We start from the raw sequence: 20127 nt of genomic DNA on the forward strand, positions 1-20127 counted from the left end.
AGAAGGCCTGGGAGCTGCGTGGGTTGCTGCCTAGGTGCTTCCGGTTCGGGGGTCTGAGCTGGCGCCGAGGGCTCAGGGCTGGCGACTTTGGCACTCTTGGCGTTTTGTCGGCGGCATCTTGGGGGCCACATGAGCCAATGGCATCATGCCCGCGGGCCCTGGGACCAGGCACGCAAGTTTTCTGGAAATTCCTCTGCCAAGAAGAAGGGCGGAAACCACATCCCCGAAAGGTAAATCGCCTTGGCCCCTGGGTGTGGCCCTTCGAGCGCTTAGCTCCTGGGCTGGGCTTCACCTTTCGTGCGCTCTGCCTGCCGCTCTTCCCCCCGGCGGGCTTGGCCCGGCCGCCCTGCACTCGGGGACATTGACCCTCTGGCGGCTGGGTTCACGGTAGCTTAGAGGGAGAGTCAGATTTTCTGATTTCTCCCCATCGTTTTAAAGCGAGGCGCTGGCCATTGTTCCTTGGGTAAAATGCAGAGGGACTGCTTTTTCAGATGGGACTGTCAGTGTTGAGGATACCCCTTATTTACCAAAATTGAGTCCCCTTCAGTTCCTCAAGGTGTGTTATTTTGGCACAGAAAAATGTGAGTAATAACTAAGTTTGAGTGGAGAAAAACCCACCGGTACCGCCGAATTTTCCAAGAAAAAAGTTGATTTATTGTGTTTTGGGAATCACAGAGGGTTGCTTTCTAACCAGTGTCACTTGAGAGATCTACCTCTGTACATTCAAATGATTAATTCTGAGACTGCTTATATGTGCAGTGAGCTCTTGTATTCCTTGATATCTTCCTTTCCACCGTCTCACATCCCGTTAAGTCCGCTTCGTTTTATCTCCTAAATTTCTTTTGAATCTGTCAACTGTCCATCAGCATCCTAGTCCTGAACTTGCCTGTCTATTGCAGTTAGGCCCTAACTAGTGTCCATATATCTACTTCTGTTTCATTCCAATCCATTCTTCACCCAAGAAATGTTTTTAATAGGCAAGTTGGAATATTGCTCATAAACATCGCTCAAAAACATTGTTTTATGAATAATAATAATAAATAAAAACTCTTGGGCTTTAAGACCTCACAGTTTAGAATCCTCTCTGCATCTCTAGCCTCATCTTGTGCCACTTCTGTCCTCACTTTCTATGCTTCTGTTACACTGAATTAACCTTTGTTCTAACTCATCCTAACAGAAGTCAGTTCCAATATTACTTTTCACTGTGATTCCTAGCATTAAGTGAAGTTCACAATCCCTTTTCTGTCAGATTTTCTTTTAAGATATAAACTTAAAGTTTCCTAGCTGTTGAGTTTGATGGCATTAGTTGGATGAGGACTGAAAATCAACTGTGAAGTGAAAGAATTGAATTTTTAAGTATTTTGGTCAACATGCATGTATTAATGATACCTTAGTATTCAGGACTGGGCTAGGTTTTATGAGGGATACAGAAGTTCTGGCCATCTCTGGTTTTAGATAATACCTTGTTGGTTGAGACCTTTGCACTGTCTTGTTGCCTTTTATCTGTTTTCAAGATGGGGAAACAGGACGAAGGGAAGTATAGGCTGTTGAATAAGTGGAGCAGCAAAATGCAAAGCAGAAAGAAGAGGGGACCTACTGTCAAGAGCTGTGATTTCCATTTTCAAGGAGCCTGCATCCTACTTAGGGAGATAGGCTACCATAAAATTCGCTAACAAAAAATGTGTTAATAGGTGGAAAGACTATCTCCCAGTTGGACAGCGGATGCCTGGGACTCGTTTCATTGCTTTCAAAGTTCCTTTGAAAAAGGTAAGCAAAAGTTAATTCAGTATTCTTTCAGAGATCTGAATTCACCATATAGAACCCTGGTTCTCAACCCTCTCATGCTCCATTTTTTCTTTTTATAGCAAATACTTTGTAAAACCCCACTTTGTTATCCTGAAATGAAATTCATAGATAAATATGACTTAATTTTAAAGGAAAAAAAATCAATGTAATGCTCTAACTATAAATAAAGAATAGATAAAATAATTTATAATAAAGTAATATGTATTTCAATATGTAAATATTTGGGCATGACTATACCAGAAATAAAGAGATAATCAGTTGCTTGTACCACAAATGCAAAAACTGCAAATGCAAACTGATTTAGGTGGATTATATTGTGTTAGTGGCAGGAGTTGCCGTGAGAGTGAACAGCTCTTACTAGATTTCCAAATAAAACAAAGTACAGTCTTCACTAGGTTGATAAGGTGGTTAATATCCTGGAAAACTTAATGTACATTAAAACTGCCACACACACACACAAAAGCTTTGTGTTTATTTGTAAAATACAGTTAGGTTCTGAGGCTTAGGTAATTACCAACAGTTTTTTTGAATGTTGACTAGGTTATATGGATGTTGACTAGGTTATTCAAAAGTCATTGAAGATGTGAGACATATTTGTAGGACTATTCCGAATTTAGCAAGGTGTCTAACATCCATTACCCCCACCCACTAAATGCCAATAAGACACTCACATCATCACAACCAAAAAAATAGCCTGGATGAGCAAGGTCAGAATTTCAGCCTGGAAACTGAAAATTGTTTCTGTTTGACTGAAAAAGGAATAGATGGGGAAGGTATTTGACAAATATAAAAATGATGAGTGAGTTTCCATGTCTCGTTGAACTGCCCGGCGTGGCACGAACTAGTATCAGGGAAAGCCCACCGTGAGTGTATTGGGAATTTATTTAACTTGTGACTCAGAAGTCAGGGTTCCTTTTTAACTTACTGTGTTAGTTCTTCTGCTTCTCTGGACATAAAATTAGTCATTTCATAAAGGTTAACATATGGTTCTTATTTACATCCACCAACACCAAGTATAGTGTTTGACATATAATAAATACTTAACAGATCTTTGTTGAATGAATGAATGGACTCCCAACCCACACTTGCAGTTACTGTGAATTTTCTCCTATGTTCCTCCTCCTCTCTGTGCAGTTGTCCTGACTCCTCATGTCCCTACTGCGTGAGCTCTAAAAGCGGATTCCTGAGGTTCTCCATGGGTCCCTGCTTATCACCCTTGCCTGAAAGTACATGAGCAGGAGAGAAAACAGGAAGACTTTTCTAGCTTCCTTTCCTCCACGAAACCACAACACTTTCCTTGATGATGTCATTATAAAAATTGTCTTTGAACTGTATACTCACGTTATTTTATTCTGTATTGGGCTTGTTTACGGCACCATAAAGGTGATTTCAAAGCTGTATGGTAGCTCCCAGTGCGGTCCCTGTTCATGCAGTGGAGTTGAGGTAAATTACCACTGTGTGGCAGTGACACGTGGCTTTGGTTCCCTGGCTGTTTTATGGAAGTCACCCAAGGAAAAGCAGCCTCCGTACTTGACAGTCTCTTCTCAAGCACACTGGAATGTGAAATAGAGTATGTGAAGTGTCAAATAAATGCCATGGCATTTAGGTAGAAATGAGAACAGACAGGGTCAGTCAAGGAAGGTTTCCTAAAGGGCTTGTGACTTCAGTTAGTTTCTGTCCGTTACTTAAGTTATCTAAACTAAAATTATTTAAAGTTTGTGACTTAGGTTAGTTATCTTAGTTATTCTTCAGATAGCTGGAGATAATAATTGATCTGTCATCTCCACATCTGCAAGAAACTAACTAGAGAAATTGTATGCCCTGTTGTTTGTTTTGTTTTATTCTGGGGGGTGGTAATTATGTTTATTCATTTTGTTTTAATGGAAGTACTAGGGATTGAACCCAGGACCTCATGCATTCTAGGCATACATTCTCTCACTCAGCTATAACCCCCCCCCCGCATATGCCCTGTTGCAATTAATTTATTCTTCAAAACTTTTTCAGCATTATGCAGAAGATTCAGCACTGTAAATCTGTCAAATCTTCTTAAGTTGATTTATAAATTTAACAATAGTTCAAAGTAATTTTCTGAGTTAGGCTGATTCTAATACTCATATAGAAAAACTTAAACAGCCAGTAGAATTCTGAAAAAGTAGAATAATAGTGGAAGTAAATCATCTAGCTCTACCAGATTTTAAGCCATATTAAATGTGTCTCAAATAGATAAGCAACAAGGACCTCCTATAGAGCACAGGAACTCTATTCAGTATCTTGTAATAACCTATAATGGAAAAGAATCTGAAAAATATATACTTTGCTGTATACCTGAAACGAACACAGTATTGCGTATCAACTATAAGAAGTGTTGAGGGAGCATGGGATTTTTAGGGCAGTGAAACTATTTTGTATGATACTATATGGGCGAAACATGTCATTATATATCGATCAAAATGCATAGAGTGTACAGCACAAAGGGTGACTCACAGTGTAAACCGTGGCCTTTGATAATGATGTGTTGGTGTTCGTGAATTCTCACAAATGAAGCACACTGGTGCAGAGTGTTGATAGTGGGGAAGGCTGTGTTGGGGGAAGGAGAGAGGGTCTAAGTGGGAACTCTGCGCACTTTCTGCTGTTTTGCTGTGAATTTAAAACTGCTCTAAAAACTAACCTATTAATTTTTTTTTAAAGTGTGTTGCTAGTACTTTAACCAAGCTGATCAATGAAATAGAGTGCATAAATAAGCCAAATACATAGAAGAATATTTAGCAATGAAAGCCATCTTTCCTATATGTAGATATTCAAGAAGTGTTTGTTTATAACTGGCAATACAGTGGTGGACAAAATGGATGTGATTCCTGCCTTCTGGGAGTTTACAGTCTGGTTAGGAGACCAACATGAAATAAACAAACATAGAAATAAATATTATACAGAAATGAACTTATTTTCTTCCCTCTAATACTTCTGGGAAGAAAGGATTGTAATACAGTTTGTGAATTCAGAGGAGTGGAGACCTTCCTTTGAATCTCATTATATGTTAGCATCACAGGACTTAAATAAGTGGACAATGTGATAAAGGATTGTAAGCACATTTGTTCGTTCTTATTTCATTCTCTCTGATAGAGTTTTGAAGAGAACCTTGCTCCAGAAGAACGTTTTTCTCCCTTGGATCTTTTTAACAAAATCCAAGAACAGAATGAAGAACTTGGACTGATTATTGATTTAACATATACTTGCCGCTATTATAAACCAGAGGTAAAGGGAACCCTTAATTGAAAAGAACCTTCTTTCTGATACTGTAATAATTCGTTGTAATTCAGTAGTTATCAGCTTCTGCTGAGGTAAATCCTGGCCTTCTTTCATGGGTGATAGTTCCAAAAGGGAAGCAAGTGGTTTCCTTAATTACACATATCTAATTGCTCTCTCAAAATGAGATTAAAGACATGAACTGAATTATAATATTTAGCAGTGGGCTCTGGATATGCTTAGGAAATTCTGTAAGCTTCCTTATTCTATATTTTGAAAAGGAAGCAAACTTTTAGTTAAGAATAGTAGTAGCCTAAAAGGAAAGAAAGGAACATCCATTATGTCGTTAGCATTTATTTTAAGCAGTTGCCTGAGCATGTGTAAGTGTCACGGTGCACCGTAGTTGTTCTCTGAGTTTTGTGCTTTCTTTTTCCAATATCTTTTGATATGATACAGAAACCCATAGATTCTGTTGGCCCACGTGGGACATAACTGGTGGGAAAGAATTACCCTTTTTCTGACCTGTTCCATGGCCTTGGAAAACAGTAACACCTAATGTTTGTTAATGTTTGTATAGCAGTTTGCCATTAGCTTAGTCAGTCCTCACAGCAGCCCTTTGCTGATGAAGTATCGGCAGCACCGATGTCTCTGAGTGCTTACTCTGCATCACGCTAACAGCGCATGGACAGTTAGAATTGCTGAGTTTATGGATGATGGAACTGAGACTCAGAAAAGGAAGAACTGAAATTTGAACCCAGTTATTCCTCTTTTTTTTAATTGTGGTAAAATACACGTGAGTAATATTTATCGTTTTAACCATTTACAAGTGTTTATCATCCTCAACAAAAACTCTGTTAAACGCTAACAAGCCCATTTCCCTCGCGCCAGCCCTTAGTGACCTCTGTTCTGCTTTCTGTCTCTGCGACGTACCTGGAATAGGTACCTCCAGTAAGTGGAATCATACAATATGTGTCCTTCTATGTCTGGCTTATTTCATTCAACAAAATTTTTTCAAGGTCCATCCATGTTACAGCATTTAACAAAATGCCATTCCTTCTTATGGCTCAGTAGATTCCATTCTGTGTATATACCATATTTTGTTACTCACCTGATGATTGACACTTAGATTGTTTCCGCCTTTTGGCTATTGGGAATCATGCTGCTGTGAACACTGGTGTGCAAATATTCGTTCAAATCCCTGCTCTCGGTTCTTTCAGATGTGCGGTATAGGTGAGAGTAGAGTTGTTGGATCATACGGTGGTTTTATGTTTAACCTCTGAGAAAATGCCAAACTGTTTCCTACAGGGTCGTCTTGTTTTTAAACAATTGTCACAGGTTTTAAATGTATCCAGAAGTAGACAGAATACTGTGAGTGTTCCTTGTCTATCCAGGAACTCATCCAGCTTTCATATTTATCAGCTGATGGCTGTCGTGTTTCATCTGTACTCCTGCCTGTCTCACCCTATTCTATATTGTTTTGAAGCAGATCCCAGATATTGTGTAATGACACCTATATATTTTGGTATGTATATGTAAAATATAGGATTTTTATTCCTTAATATCATTTTTAATATTAAATATCCAGTCAGCACTCAGATTTGCAGTTGTCACCTGAATGTCATAAAAATTGTTTTTAAGAATTTTGAATTAGATCCAAATAAGGTCTGTACTTTGCTTCTGATCGTTAGGTCTCTGAACTCTTACTTAATCGATCTGTCTTCCCTTCATGCCTGTCTAACTTTTTTTCCCTCTTTGAATTACGTTTTTTAAAGAAACCAGGTAGTTTGCCTCATCTAGATTTCGATGATCGCATTGCATGTATTGTTAACATATTCTTCAGTGCTTTTATTTCCTGTAGATGGGTAGTTGGACCTGGAGACTTGATCAGAATGAAGCTTGAATTTTTATTTTTAATTTTTTTGGGGGGAGGGACACAGTTTCATAGAAGAGGATGTGTTCTTCCGTGGAGACTTGATTGTCTCTTTCTGTGGTATTAGCAGTCACTGATGATTGACACCTGCATCCACTAACTCATTTGGGGCTTCAAAAACTGGTGAATCCTGTTGTTCCTTTTTCCCTTATTAGCAGAGTGTGTTTCTATCAAGAGAAAGTTCCCCTCATCAGCCGTTTGGCTGCCCGGTTATATGGAGGCATGATCCTCCCCTTTTCTTAGAATAAAAATGATGAGTTGGCTTTCAGAATAATGTGTTGATTCTTAGATGTCCTCCAGGAGTGACCTGTTTGTTTATTTACATGTTTGTTTGTCTATTTACTTAAGCAATTTTCTTCATTTCACTGTGAACTCCACTACAGCCAGTTTTCTAACTGAGTCCCCTGTCTTTGGCCAGTTGGAGCTTCTCGGTTTGGCTCCTGAGTCCTTTTGACATGACATGACATGACAGCTGCTTCTAGGCTTTTTCAGTGGTCAGAGCTAGGAAATGTGTTTATATGTTTGTTTTTAATAAAAAATACATCATAGGTTCATAATGATACTGCAGAGTTTCCACTTCACCTCATCTGTGTTTTACTGGTATCTACGTTCTCCCACCCCAGGAATACCAGTTCTCAACCAGCTCTGTTTCCCAGTTCAAATCTAAGTTCTTCTGACTGTGTTCTGCTTAGATCACAGCTGCTTTATGGCCCTTGGCATGTAAGATATTAGGCAGGACTGTTTACATACATTCATTTACATGGACTCGGCTTTTCCTTCTGTGCGCCTAGTCACCGCCCATTCTGTAGTTTTAATGGAAATCAAGTGATACTTCCTGGGCAAGGCTGCTTTGGAAAAAAATGGCTCTTTTATCAGAATGACTGACATATTAAGTTTAATATAATCTCTTGGTTTGTTATTCTGCCTCCTCTAATTAATTTTTTATTCTTTCCCTACAAATGAAATAATATACATTTTTATGCTTTGCCTTCTAGGACTTACCAGAAACTGTTCCTTATTTAAAAATTTATACAGTTGGGCATCAGATACCTGATGATGGCACTATTTTTAAATTCAAATGTGCTGTTAATGGGTTTTTGAAAGAGAACAAAGATAATGGTGAGTTTTTCTTTTTTCCCCTTACTTGAACTTGGGTGTACATTTTGAATGGGGTTGGGGATTTTTAATATTTTTGATATTTCTGACATCAGGCCTGTTGTGTTTGATAACGTTAAGGTGGAAATGTCATACGATGCTAACCGAATTAGGTGTTTTTCCTTTTTATGGTTACAAACCATTTGGTTTGGAAAGAGAAATATGTACTGAACTGGTTTACTTACCTCTTTTTAAAACATTTGAATAAGAAATTTATAATAAAATAAAAATGTTCTTCTGTCCTATTTATTGGTTTAGAGTTGAGAGGTAGAAGAGGAAATTAAGAATCTCCAGTTTTTAGCGTATATAAAAAAGAAAACAGAAAGCAAAATTGTGGAGTGAGACAGACCCCTAGAAGCAAAACAAAATGGAGTGGACCAGGGGAGTGCAATCTTCATCATAAGTATTTAAGATAGTTCTGATGTTTTTTTCCCACTTTGGGTGCACATGAGGAAGGACAAACTCTTATTCTTCAGGCACAAAGAACTTAAAAAGGCTGGTGTTTTCTTGTTCTGCTTCAAGATCTACCTTACTCTGTTGAAAGTAGATCTGAATAGCTTCTGAATTTTAAAGATCCCCTTGCCTTTTTCTGGCATCTAACTATCAGAAAGAAGGTGATATTTGCCATATTTTAAGATGGAGGAATCTTGTCTTTGGAAAGCCACTGATCCACAGGACAAAGTACTCATTTTGCCCTCTTTTTAAATTTAGCCTGAGGAGTGTACACTTTATTAAATAAACCTGATAGATAGTGCATATTCTGTGTGTATATAAAATGATATACATGTACACAAAACAGCGAGTAGGGGAGGCAGATAGAGGTGGAGGTGGGAAGATACGGGATAGGAGGTGAGAGAGGGACTAGAATTTTAAGATAAATTTTCAAACTGTAACCTGGTGGCCTAATGCAGGCACTAGCTCTTAAATATCTTAAGCCCTATTCACAGGTCTTCCCTGTACTTTTAAAACTTGGGAGGCTTGGTCTGGCCTGGGATAGCAGGGTGTCTACAGAGGAGGTAGATGATCTGATTTGTATTAACTGTAGTCGCAGAAACATTACTTCTTAGATGTTAGGGTGTAGCTGCAGGCTGCTCGCTTCTTCCAGGCTCCTTTGTGTGGAACCGTTACTCAGTGTTCTCTCTGCTCCGGGAGGGCCAGGAGATCCTTATGAGTGCGTGAGAACACGCCTGTAAGTCTTGATTGTTCCCACATTGTACCGAGGCTGGCCCCCTGTTGGTCTTGTGCCTGCGCTGGGCTGACTTCACTGTGCTCCCTGCCATAGCAGTCTCGGGACCTGGCTTATGATCCATTTTGGCTACCGCTGCTGGAGCCCCTCCCACAGATGCCAGGCTCACCGATGAAGGAAGAGGAGGACGCTACGCTGTCCACTCCCCAGCACTGGTAGTGACTCAGGAAATAAACTGAGTTAGTAAACCTCGTGAGCCTCTGAGGTTTGCTGCTAGGACACGGGGAGACAGAGGTGAATGGTAGTCTGTTCATTAGAAGCTTAGTTATCTAGGAAGATAAACATGTAGTAACTGTGTGTCACTGTGTGTTACTACATGTTTATCTGTGGGTTGATTATAATAAAAGGATTAAGTGCAGCAGGAAATTGGAGGCGAGACCGAGGAAGGCCTGACCGAGGAGGTAGCAGTTGAGCTGGGCTTGGGGGAAGAGGATTTTGCCAGAATGAGGACAGGACATCCCAGGTCTTGGGAAGAAGGCACAGGGCTTGAGCTTGTGCTGCGGAGGGGCAGCTCCGGTCTGCCTAGAGGGGAGTGGGAAAGGGCAAAGAATTCGTACGTTCATTTTCAGCACGTTTTTATATGACACCTTCTGAGTTGAAGGCACTGTGCTAGGAAGTAGGAACAGGACAAAGTTCTGCCCTTGCGTACTTTACATTCTAGCTGGGGAGAGAGAGAAATTAATAAGTAAATACACGGAGTGTCAAGTGGTGATACGTGCTTTGGATAATAAGTGAAATTTGAAAAGGTGAGGGAATGTGGTAGGTGATCAGGGAAGGCTTCTCTATTAAGATGTCATTTGAGCAGAGCCTTAAAGAAAGTTAGAAACCAAGCTATTGGGCATCTGGGGGGAAGGGGATTGCGAGGGTCTGCAGGTGGGAGGGAGTGTTCTAAAGCAGCGAGAACAGTAGGTGCAAAGTCCCTGAGGCACGACTGTGCTTGGCACGTTTGAGGAATAGTGAGGAGACCAGTATGGCTGGACAGGAGAGTGAGCGAGGTCAGAGCAGTAGAAAATGGGATCTGGGAGGTTGGCAGGGGACAGGAGGCAGGTGGCTCATGTAGGTCCTTGTTAAGTCATGGTTTGGACTTACAGTTCAGTTGGAGAGACAGATTGATAAAGAGGTCTAAATGCTGTGCTAAAACTTCGGGCTTCATTCTGTGCTAAATGAAGATTCTTAAGGAAGGGAGCAGCCCAGTCAAGTTTATATTTTAGAAAGATGACATCTCCCATATGGAGGAGCAGTCGAAATAGAAGAGATTAGAAGTAGGGAGGTAGTAATGAGTAGTGCCTTCCTGCCAGGCACCATCTAGTCCTAGACATAAATTTTGCAGAAATCAACTACATGTTCTTTTTTATTTACTTACTCATTTTTTTTTTTTTTTTAATGAGGGACTGAGGAATACTGTGGCGTAGTTGGGAAAAGTTGAGACTCGATTCTGGTCTTTGTTCTGTTTGCCTGCGGTGCCGTTTGGGCTTAGTCTCCACGTCTTACTTTCCACTGCCAAGTAAGAACAGGGCTGTTCACCCGAGAACTGGACAGGCACGTAGACCTGTGGTGTGTGAGGGGCAGCAAACGAGAGAAGGAGTGGAAGCGCTTTGGGGACTTAAGAATATTTCAGAAACTGTTTGTTCTTTTTTAATATCAAGTATTAAAAGTGAAGGCAGGGGAGAGTAGAGCTCAGCGGGAGAGTGTGTGCATAGCATGCATGAAGTCCTGGGTTCAATCCCCAGCACCTCCATTAAGAAATAAATAAATAAACCTAATTAATTCTCCTCCCCTCCAAAAAAAAAAAGTTAGCAATAAAAGAATAAAATAAAGAGAAAGAAAAAAAATTTTTAAGTGAAGGCAATCCATTTGTTTCACTCAAAAACAAATTGCATTCTTGCAGCCTGTTGTCTCCCCCACTTCCTTATTTCTATGGCCAAGTCAGTTCCTGTGGGGCAGTCTATATTAAGACAAATGGGTTTGTTTCAGTTAGTGCCTGACCAGACCTTCTCTACTTTATGCCATTGCATCTAATTGGAGGCTGTGCAAAGTTTCCCAGAGACAATGAATTTTGGCTTTACGTTAATTCTTTATAGTATGTTCCTGCAGAAACATTTTTCTTCAGGGTTTTTCCATTTCAAGATAGTGGTATTGTTGTGGTAACTAATAAATGCTATTCTTCAGGAAATTATATAACTTGTTTTTAGCGTATACACTTCACTCGTTTAATTCCATATTGCCTGTTTTGTAGACAGACTTATTGGTGTCCACTGTACCCATGGTTTGAACAGGACTGGCTACCTCATCTGCAGGTGAGTTGCCAACCCCAAGAGGCATATCATGTTTAAATTGTTTTGTTTACAGTAGTAATGTAAGCTATTGTAAGCTGAATACAAAAAAATGCAATCAATATAGAAATATATGAAGAAAAAAGTCATCCTGTCCCCTACTCATATATTACCACCAGTAACAATTTAGCACATACTTTTTTCAGACTTAAAAAATACAAATATAATCTGCAGGGGATTGGTTCCAGGATGCCTGCTTCCCCATCATGAATGCTAAAGTCCTCTCAAAGACTTTAAAGACACTCAGAGCCCTTCTGTAAAATGGTATAGTCTAGTCTGTGATTTGATGGTGTAATACTTAGACATTCTGGTTTATAATTTAATATATGGTGGACATCTTTCTATAAAAATATTTGGAGGCCTTGTTCTTTTTTAAAGGCTGCATGTTTCCTTTGCTTACCAGTGAATATAAAGTTTGGAATTTTTTAATATTTTAAAACATTGAAGTAATGAACGTTCCTATGTGAGCATCTTTGAATATATATGCTATTGTCTCAGATAACTTCACTCAGAATAGAACTTCTGAATCAAAGAATTTATACCCTTATGCTTTTTGTGGCTGTTGCTACACTGTACCAATTTATGTTTGTTCATTCAGAAAATATGTATTGAGCATCTGTTACATTTAAGCACAGTGCTGGGTGCTAGCAAGAAGACTTGTGAAATTTGTGAGCAAAGACTTGACCTGCCCTTTGTGAGTTCTGACAGTCTAGAGCGGGAATAGATATTCAAGAATCACACAAATGCACATAGAATTACGACTCTGACAAGTACCCAGAAGGAGAGGGATGCGGTACCTGTCAGAAGTGCATATTATCAGGAGGATTTGACCTCATCCTAGAGGTCAGAGGTATTTGGGGGGATGTTTGACATCTGACATCTGGAGGAGGAGTCGGTATTTACCAGATAGGGACATTGGAGAGAGATCTCTGGGCATAAGGAATAGCACGGGGCCTTGTAAGAGGAAGCACATGCTGTGAATGGAACTGGCCAGGAAGGCGGGGCTTTGGGGGAGTGAGGGTGTCATTAAAAACGCAGCCGGAAGTGAGGATAGGAGCTGGGTCATGCAGGCTTATGTTTCAGGTTTTAGACTGTATCTTAAGAGTTAAAGAAAACCATTGAACTTTTTTTGTGGAAGATGAGCTTGTGGAACATGATCAAATTTGCATTTTCAACCTATCTTTTTGCTACTGACTGGAGAATACACTGCAGGGAGAAAAAAAACGGGGAGTAAGGAAGCGAATTAGGAGACTTTAGTAGAAATCGGGTGTAAGGTGGCTTGGACCAGGGTGTGGCAGCCACTTGGGTGGAAGGATGTGGATGTATTCTAGAGAGAGTTAGGCAACGTCACTGTCAGGGCTTGGTGAGGATGAGGGTGAGGAGGAAGCAGCTCTCGGTCATGGCTAGCTTCTCCTGTGGTTGGTTAGATAGTGTTTTTTAGATATGATGTTAATATTTTTCCCAATCTGCCTTTTATTTGTTGGTTCCCAGTGAATACTCTGTCATATTGTCTCCTTTTTTTTAGTTTACAAAGCATTTTTTTAAAATTGAAGTACAGTCAGTTATAATGTGTCAGTTTCTGCTGTACAGCACAGTGTCCCAGTCATGCATATACACACATAAATTCGTTTTTTTAAAGGTTATTACAAGCTATTGAACATAGTTCCCTGTGCTATACAGAAGAAACTTTTTAAAATCTATTTTTATATATAGTGGCTAACATTTGTAAATCTCAAACTCCTTAATTTATCTGTTCCCCCCCTTTCCCCTGTAACCACAAGATTGTTTACTAAGTCTGCGAGTCTGTTTGTGTTTAGTTTACAAAGCATTTTGATCAAAGCTGACTGCTGTCAGTTATCAGATACCTTTTAAACATCTGTCAGATTGGTACTGTATTTTATTCTCTTTCATTTATTAATTAAATTGTTATATGAATATAAATAATTATATTAATAGACTTTCTACAGTTGAGTCATTCTTGCATCCTTGGCATAAAGCCTTTTTGTAGTCATGGTATATCAGTCTTTAATAAATCATTGATTAGATGTGCTGATATTTTCTTAAGATTTTTTTATCTCTATAAAGTAAAATTGGACCTTTTTTGCAAAAATTTGATTTTTTTCTTTTTATTTACAAATGACTCAAATTATGTTGTTTTGTTAGATACTTGATTGATGTAGAAGGCATGAGGCCAGATGATGCAATTGAATGTAAGTATGAGGGTGTCACTATTATTCCCTTTTTATAAAACTTGAAGGTAGAAATGTAGATGGATTTCTCAAATTTTGGAAAAAAAGAAAGTTTGTAATTCATTTGTTCTGACCTTTTACCAAAAGTCTCTGTATCTGGAAATAGCGAGATATAACAGCCTGACTAATCAGTTGGTGGATTTCAGCTTTGATCTGCTTTCGCTGGGAGAGGTTTGCTTTTTGTACAGTTATTTCTAACAGTTCATCCACTCCTCAGTATTCAATAGGTGCCGAGGACATTGCTTAGAAAGACAAAACTACATTGAAGACCTTCGAAATGGTCCCATGAGAAAGTAAGTTGCATTTTATGCATGGTAGCTGTGGTCAGGGAGATGTAGCTTTGTATCATTTAAGTTGCATGTAACCATTCTTCTTGTAGTTTGTTCACTTGCTCTGGGAAACCTGAACAAATAGGAATGGGGGGAGGACAGGATTGTTACTTTCATGGGCCAAAATGTAGTCACTAAATTGACTGCTAAATTTGGAAACCAATAATATTGTGTGGAAACACTCTCTTTGAGGAATCAAGATTCCAGTATATCCAGATCAAGTGGTTTTGAAGACTCAGCACATATGATGGGACCAGTCCACACCACTTACAGGTCTGTTAACCAAGGACCTAGGTATAACCTCCACTGGACCCAAGGTTACCCACCACCTTCTCGGCATTTCTACACCAAGACCCAGGATTTTCAGCAGTCAGTAAGGTATCTCTGCTTTCCTTGTTTCTAGAATTGAAATAGAAATTAATATTATAAACTAAACAAATACATTATGATAATAGTGAAGAATTAGTGTTTCCTTGCTGATCAGTATCAACCAAGAGGTACCATTTGCTACATATTTTGCATTTAGGGCTGGAAAATCAAGTATAGGACAGAGAATATGGACTTTTCAGAGGCAACTGGGAAAAGGACTTAGAAATTTGTATGGATTATTGAGCTTGGTCTAAGCCAGCAATCTGACGCGCTCACCGGAAGTGAGCTCGTATTCTTAGGCTACGATAGTAATGGTATAGTTTTCAGAATAAGGAAGGTTGTTATTTAAGGGTAAACACAAATTGTAGGGAAAGCAGTAAAATTTCAGTAGAGAAATGTGTAAAGGAGTTGAACACATAAATCACATAAAGCTCAGTACAGTTAAACTAGCAAGGTACTATTCTTTGCCTGTTAATTTAGCAACTGTTTCTGATAAGACAGCCCAGGGTAGTGGCTGTCAGGTTGGACCTGCATTTGCGTCCTGGCTCTGCTCTTCACCCTCTGTGTGATCTTGGGTAAGATCTCTGAATTTCTATTTTCTCATCAGTCAGATGGAAACTTTAATAACATTATATGTAAAAATTTTATCAATATATAGCTTGGGATTGTTGTTGTAAATTGCATTGTAAACTTTTAACTTTCAAAAAGATGTTGGCATTTTTATTGTTTTGGGGGGAGGGTAGGTAATTAGGTTTGTTCATTCATTCATTCATTCATTCATTCATTTTAACAGAGGTACTGGGATTGAACCCAGGACCTTGAGCGTGCTAATCACGCGCTCTACTGCTGAGCTCTACCCTCCCCCTGGCATTTTTAGAAGATGTAAACATTTTAAAAAGATGGTGCTTGTGTTGCCAGTGGCACTGGAAATTGATATAGCTCCTTTGAAACATAACTGTCAGAGCCAGAAACATGCTCATACACGGTATGAGCTCACATGCTCACACTATGTTGAGACTAAGCAAATCCTTCAAAATATGGGAAAAGCTACATTTAAATCATTCAGCACATTTCTCAAACTCCCTACTATGTATCAGACACTGGACTAGGCGCTCAGGATACAGTGGTATATGTTCTGAGACATTAATCCCAGAATGATTTACAGTAGTGGAAAAATTGGTAGCAGCTTGTATTTCTAACAGTGAAAAATAGCCAAGTAAATTATTATATCTATACTGTGATAATTTTATAAAGCCATTGAAATTGATAGCTCACTTACGATAAGTGAAAATAACAGGTTATGATTCAACAGTCAGAAAAGATACTAGGGAGAAATACACCAAAAGGAGGCGTGAACCAGTTTAATTAGATTAAGTAGGATGGAGGAGGGGGGCATGCTTACTTGTCAGATTTCCAGATTTGCTTTTGTATGATCATATTAGATTTTCCTGATCTTGCTTTTGAAACAATTAAATTTTAATTTTTCAAATTTGTTGTACATGCCATGGCTAGAATCTCTACATTTTATAATTGATTTATCTGTGTATTTATTTGTAAAGTGAAAGCAAATTTCTGTTTTCAGAAATAAATAGCTTCTGTTTCATATCATCTCTTCCAGACTTGGAAAGTATCTGATGAGAATAGTGCAGGCATTTATCTCTATAGGGAAAGGTGGAAAGACTTCTGGGAAACTACAGTGTGTCAGGGTGTTGTGGTGGGTAATTTAAATACATCATCTTAAATTTACCTTCAGAACAACGCAGGAAGATGGGAATTGTTATCAGCTCCATTTTATAAAGAACTAAGAAATCCAAAGATTAAGCAATTTTGCCTGCTAAAATCACACAGGTAGAAAACAGTAGAACCAGAGTGTCTATGTATTATTTTATAAAGCTTATATATTTTATTAAAGCTAAGAATAGTCCATTACTTTTGTTTTGTTTAAGAAGATTTTCACAGAATCAGAACATTTACCAGAGAGGCCATATTCCTCCTCCTGGTCCCCCTGGAGAGAAGTATTTTCAAAGGCGGTACTCTTGGAACGTAAAGCCAAATGCCAGTCCAGCAGCCCAGAACAGAAGGTTACGGTATCCTGGCAGTTACTGCAGACTACCCTACCCGGCCTACTGTGGATGGACGGAGTGACACAGACCTACCCTGGAGATCTGTCTGGAGACACAGGACTGAAGACAGCTGGAGGGACTTTTTATAAGATCAGGTCAAACGAGGTTTATAATCTATTTTATTGCTCCCTTAGGCATTCATGCTTAAGGGAAAATTGTGATACGCACCTCTTTGCTGGTAACTTTGCAGTATTTACAACAGTGAAGAAAATAATCTGTCGTTCCAATTTTAAATTTTTTTAAAGGAAGATGACATTTTAGAATTAATAAAAGTAATAAAGAACTTCCCTCATAAATTATTTTTTAAAATTCTGTTTTCCTTTACTTTGTATTTCCTTCTTTTTTTTTCCCATGTATTTCCTTCTGACTAGAGTTGTGCTATTGGTGTGTGTGTGCAGAAATGTTTGGGGTTTTTGTCATGTTCTATTGATCCAGTGATTAAGGGTGTCCTTTTTCTCCCTGTAACTGTTCAAGATTTCTATTAAAATCTACCTAGGAGACAGTCTCTTTAGAACCTAATCACTATTTGTAATTAGTTGTAGTGTTTTTGTGATTAGATAATTTCTTTCTTTCTGTTGTGGGATTTGACCAACTTCTTTTCACTGAATTATCAGATATGCCATCTAAGACAGGAATGGATCAACTTTTAGGGATTGATTGTCAACTGAGCAAGAGAGACTGATTGATAAACCTAAATGCTAAATGCTGGGTAATTTACTGGACAGGGTAATTGTTATCAGCTGGTAGAAGTATTCAGACAACCTGAAAACTTTTACAGGCTATAAAGGTTGCTTGATGAACAGAATAGGGTGCAACATTTAAAGCTTGGAATATCTGGGAAGACTCGCAGGGCTCCTTGTGTTACTCCTTCTGTGTCAAACACAACCTGCTGAAATCTGTCTCCACTTGCCTGTCACGGTGGAGTGGCACCTTGACCTTGACTTTCACTAGGTTGTCTCTTCTGGTTTACCTCTGGAACACACAGATGGATCACTTGGGAGGTGTTCATTAGTTTTAGTTGCAGAGGAAGCCAGAAACCTTTGTTTGCTCAAGGAAGTGTCTGACCATCATGACATCATAAGCCTTGGTAGGTATTTGATGAGTACTTGGGCAAATTGGCTTCATTTTCTTTTAAGCCTCTTGATTTTGAAGGTTTGTATTGTAGAAAGTCAGATGCTACATGTGTTATTTTCTCTGCTTTCTTTTGTATGTGAACATCATGTGGAACCTGACCCTAAGGAGGTGCCCTAACTCAGCCACTCCCTGCTCTGTATCTGATGAGCTCAACTTGTTACCCTTCTCCTAAGAGATGGCTCAGAAAGTTCTTTTCTGCCCGCCACATTTAACAGAGATACAAGAGTTCTTCTTGCTAAAAGGGCTGCTCTTGTGGAATTGTTCCCTAGGATACATCATGAATGCTCACTTGGAAAGAAGTTGGAGCCGACAACGGGTGAGGCCAAAAAAAGAACAATCAGGGGCAAGTACGGGAATCTAGCTAATCTGATAGTTTTAAGGAGTTTCTTGGCAAGCAGTCCCTGAGGAGGACACTGCCAGTAGAAGCATCATCACAAAAGCACTGCCACCTTCAAGAACCTTCTTTGATCCTTTTGTCCTCTCTGTCCCTTCTCATGTCAGTTATCAGCATGGCTTGTTGAAAACCAGTCTGCTTTCGCTACTTCGTGTCTCATTTATTCTTCAACACGCTATGGTTCTGGCTTCTCACATCGCACCATAGAAAGTCCTCTGGCTAAAGGGACCAGGAACACTCTTTTGTAAAGGTCTTCAGTGGTTTATTTATCTTTTAAAATGTTTATTTTTATTAAAAAAAACATATACAGGTAGCTTAACATTCAAATACTTCTACTGAGATTGCTGTGAGAGTAGTCTTCCCATCAGCACCCTGCCCTCCCCTGACTGTCACTCCCCAGATGCAAGCACTTGAAGTATTTTTTGCATTAGCTTCTAATATTTGCCTCCATATTTAAGTACTGTGCTTATATTGCCACTGCTTGATGTTTCCGGTTTTAATGTTATCTGTTGACTTCCTGCTGTGGAGGATGAGGACTTAGCTCATTCACATCCTCTTTCCCCCATCATCTTTTCAGTATAGCTGTCTCCCAACTTTCGGTTAAATCAGTATTCTAAGTTCACGTTATCTGCTAGGTAAATGTCATTCACCTCTGAGCCATGGCGTACCATGATGATGTTTCCTCTCTTAACCACTTTCGTCCCCTTCGTTTTTGCCTTTTTTTTTTTTTGCATCTTTTCCTATGGACCCATCACTAATTCATCCTCCAAATCTCCAACACCACTGTAACATTTCTCCTAACATGGATAGGATAAACACATCAGATTCTTTTTTGCTTGAAATCTTTCCCGGAGTCCTCTTGACCTACTCCGGGCTGGGCACTGTATTAGTTTGCCAGGGCTGCTTAAAAAAGGACCGCAGGCTGGGCGGCCTAAACGACAGGTAGTATTTTCTTACGGTTCTGGAAGCCGGAAGTCCGAGATCAAGGTGCTGGCAGGGCTAGTTTCTTCGGAGGCCTCTCTCCTTGACCTGTTTAGATGGTTGCCTTCTCCCTTGGTCTCCACATGGTCTTCCCTCTGTGTCTGTGTCCAGGTTTCCTCTTACAAGCTCACCAGTCATATTGCACTAGTGCCCACCCTAATGACCTCATTCAAACTTAACCTCTTTCAAGACCCTATCTGCAAACACAGCCACATTTTGAAGCCCTGGTGCTTAGGACGACTTCAACATATGACTTTTGTCTGGACACAACTCAACCCATGGCAGTCACCCTGGTGGTTCTCCACACCTGCGGCATAGCTCTCCCCTGGGACTTCTCCTTGCCCTCGCCCTGGGCATTACTACGTCCCTCTGCTGTTTCCTGGATCCATAGCTGCTGCTTTCCCGGTTTACTGCCCTGTTTGGTGGAGAACATCCTCCCATAGTTTTCCAAGAAGGATTAATGGGATGTAAATCTTTTGAGGCTTTGGCATGTCTGAAAGGGGTTTATTTTATTCTTTTCCTGCACTGATAGTTTGACAGGCTGTACACTTTTAAATGCATTTATACATTGTTTTCCATTGCTCATAGTTGCTGTTTGAAACCTTGTGCTATTCTGATTCCAGAACTTTGACTTGTGACCTGTAATTTTTTCTTTCTGAAAGCTTTAGGATTTTATCTCAGGTGTCCTGAAATTTCATAATATACCTTAGTGTGGGTATTTTTAAAATTCATAGTGCTAGATACTAAGTGAGGCCTTTCAGTCTGGCCTGAATGTGCATCGGTTTTGGAAAACTTTCTTTTCATCTTACCCTGTTTTCTTTTTGGGGAACTAGTA

General features: G+C 39.5%; 1 protein-coding gene across 3 annotated transcripts; it reads left to right on the forward strand.

Moving 5' to 3' along the window:
• DUSP11 (dual specificity phosphatase 11) lies at positions 1-17092 on the forward strand. Of its 3 annotated transcripts, none has more exons than XM_064494369.1 (9): positions 1-230; positions 1692-1767; positions 4927-5058; positions 7975-8098; positions 11617-11677; positions 13877-13923; positions 14180-14255; positions 14484-14669; positions 16607-17092. In XM_064494369.1, the coding sequence occupies exons 1-9, from the start codon at positions 130-132 to the stop codon at positions 16803-16805; spliced, it is 1002 nt and encodes a 333-aa protein (XP_064350439.1). In that variant the 5' UTR covers positions 1-129; the 3' UTR covers positions 16806-17092. The 3 variants fall into 3 exon arrangements, with proteins under 3 accessions (XP_064350439.1, XP_064350440.1, XP_064350441.1); XM_064494370.1 differs by having other exon boundaries at positions 16610-17092; XM_064494371.1 differs by lacking the exon at positions 4927-5058.
• Positions 17093-20127: the final 3035 nt, after the last annotated feature.

This window comes from Camelus dromedarius, chromosome 15 (assembly GCF_036321535.1).
Source record: "Camelus dromedarius isolate mCamDro1 chromosome 15, mCamDro1.pat, whole genome shotgun sequence".
In the NCBI taxonomy this organism is placed as follows: Eukaryota; Metazoa; Chordata; class Mammalia; order Artiodactyla; family Camelidae; genus Camelus; species Camelus dromedarius.

Bases quoted from the DNA above. Each gene is read 5' to 3' on its own strand.
- DUSP11 (XM_064494369.1), top strand. From the start codon at position 130: ATGAGCCAATGGCATCATGCCCGCGGGCCCTGGGACCAGGCACGCAAG. The intron at 1,768-4,926 runs GTAAGCAAAAGT...TCTCTCTGATAG, and splicing joins TCAAAGTTCCTTTGAAAAAG to AGTTTTGAAGAGAACCTTGC. The intron at 5,059-7,974 runs GTAAAGGGAACC...TTTGCCTTCTAG, and splicing joins GCCGCTATTATAAACCAGAG to GACTTACCAGAAACTGTTCC.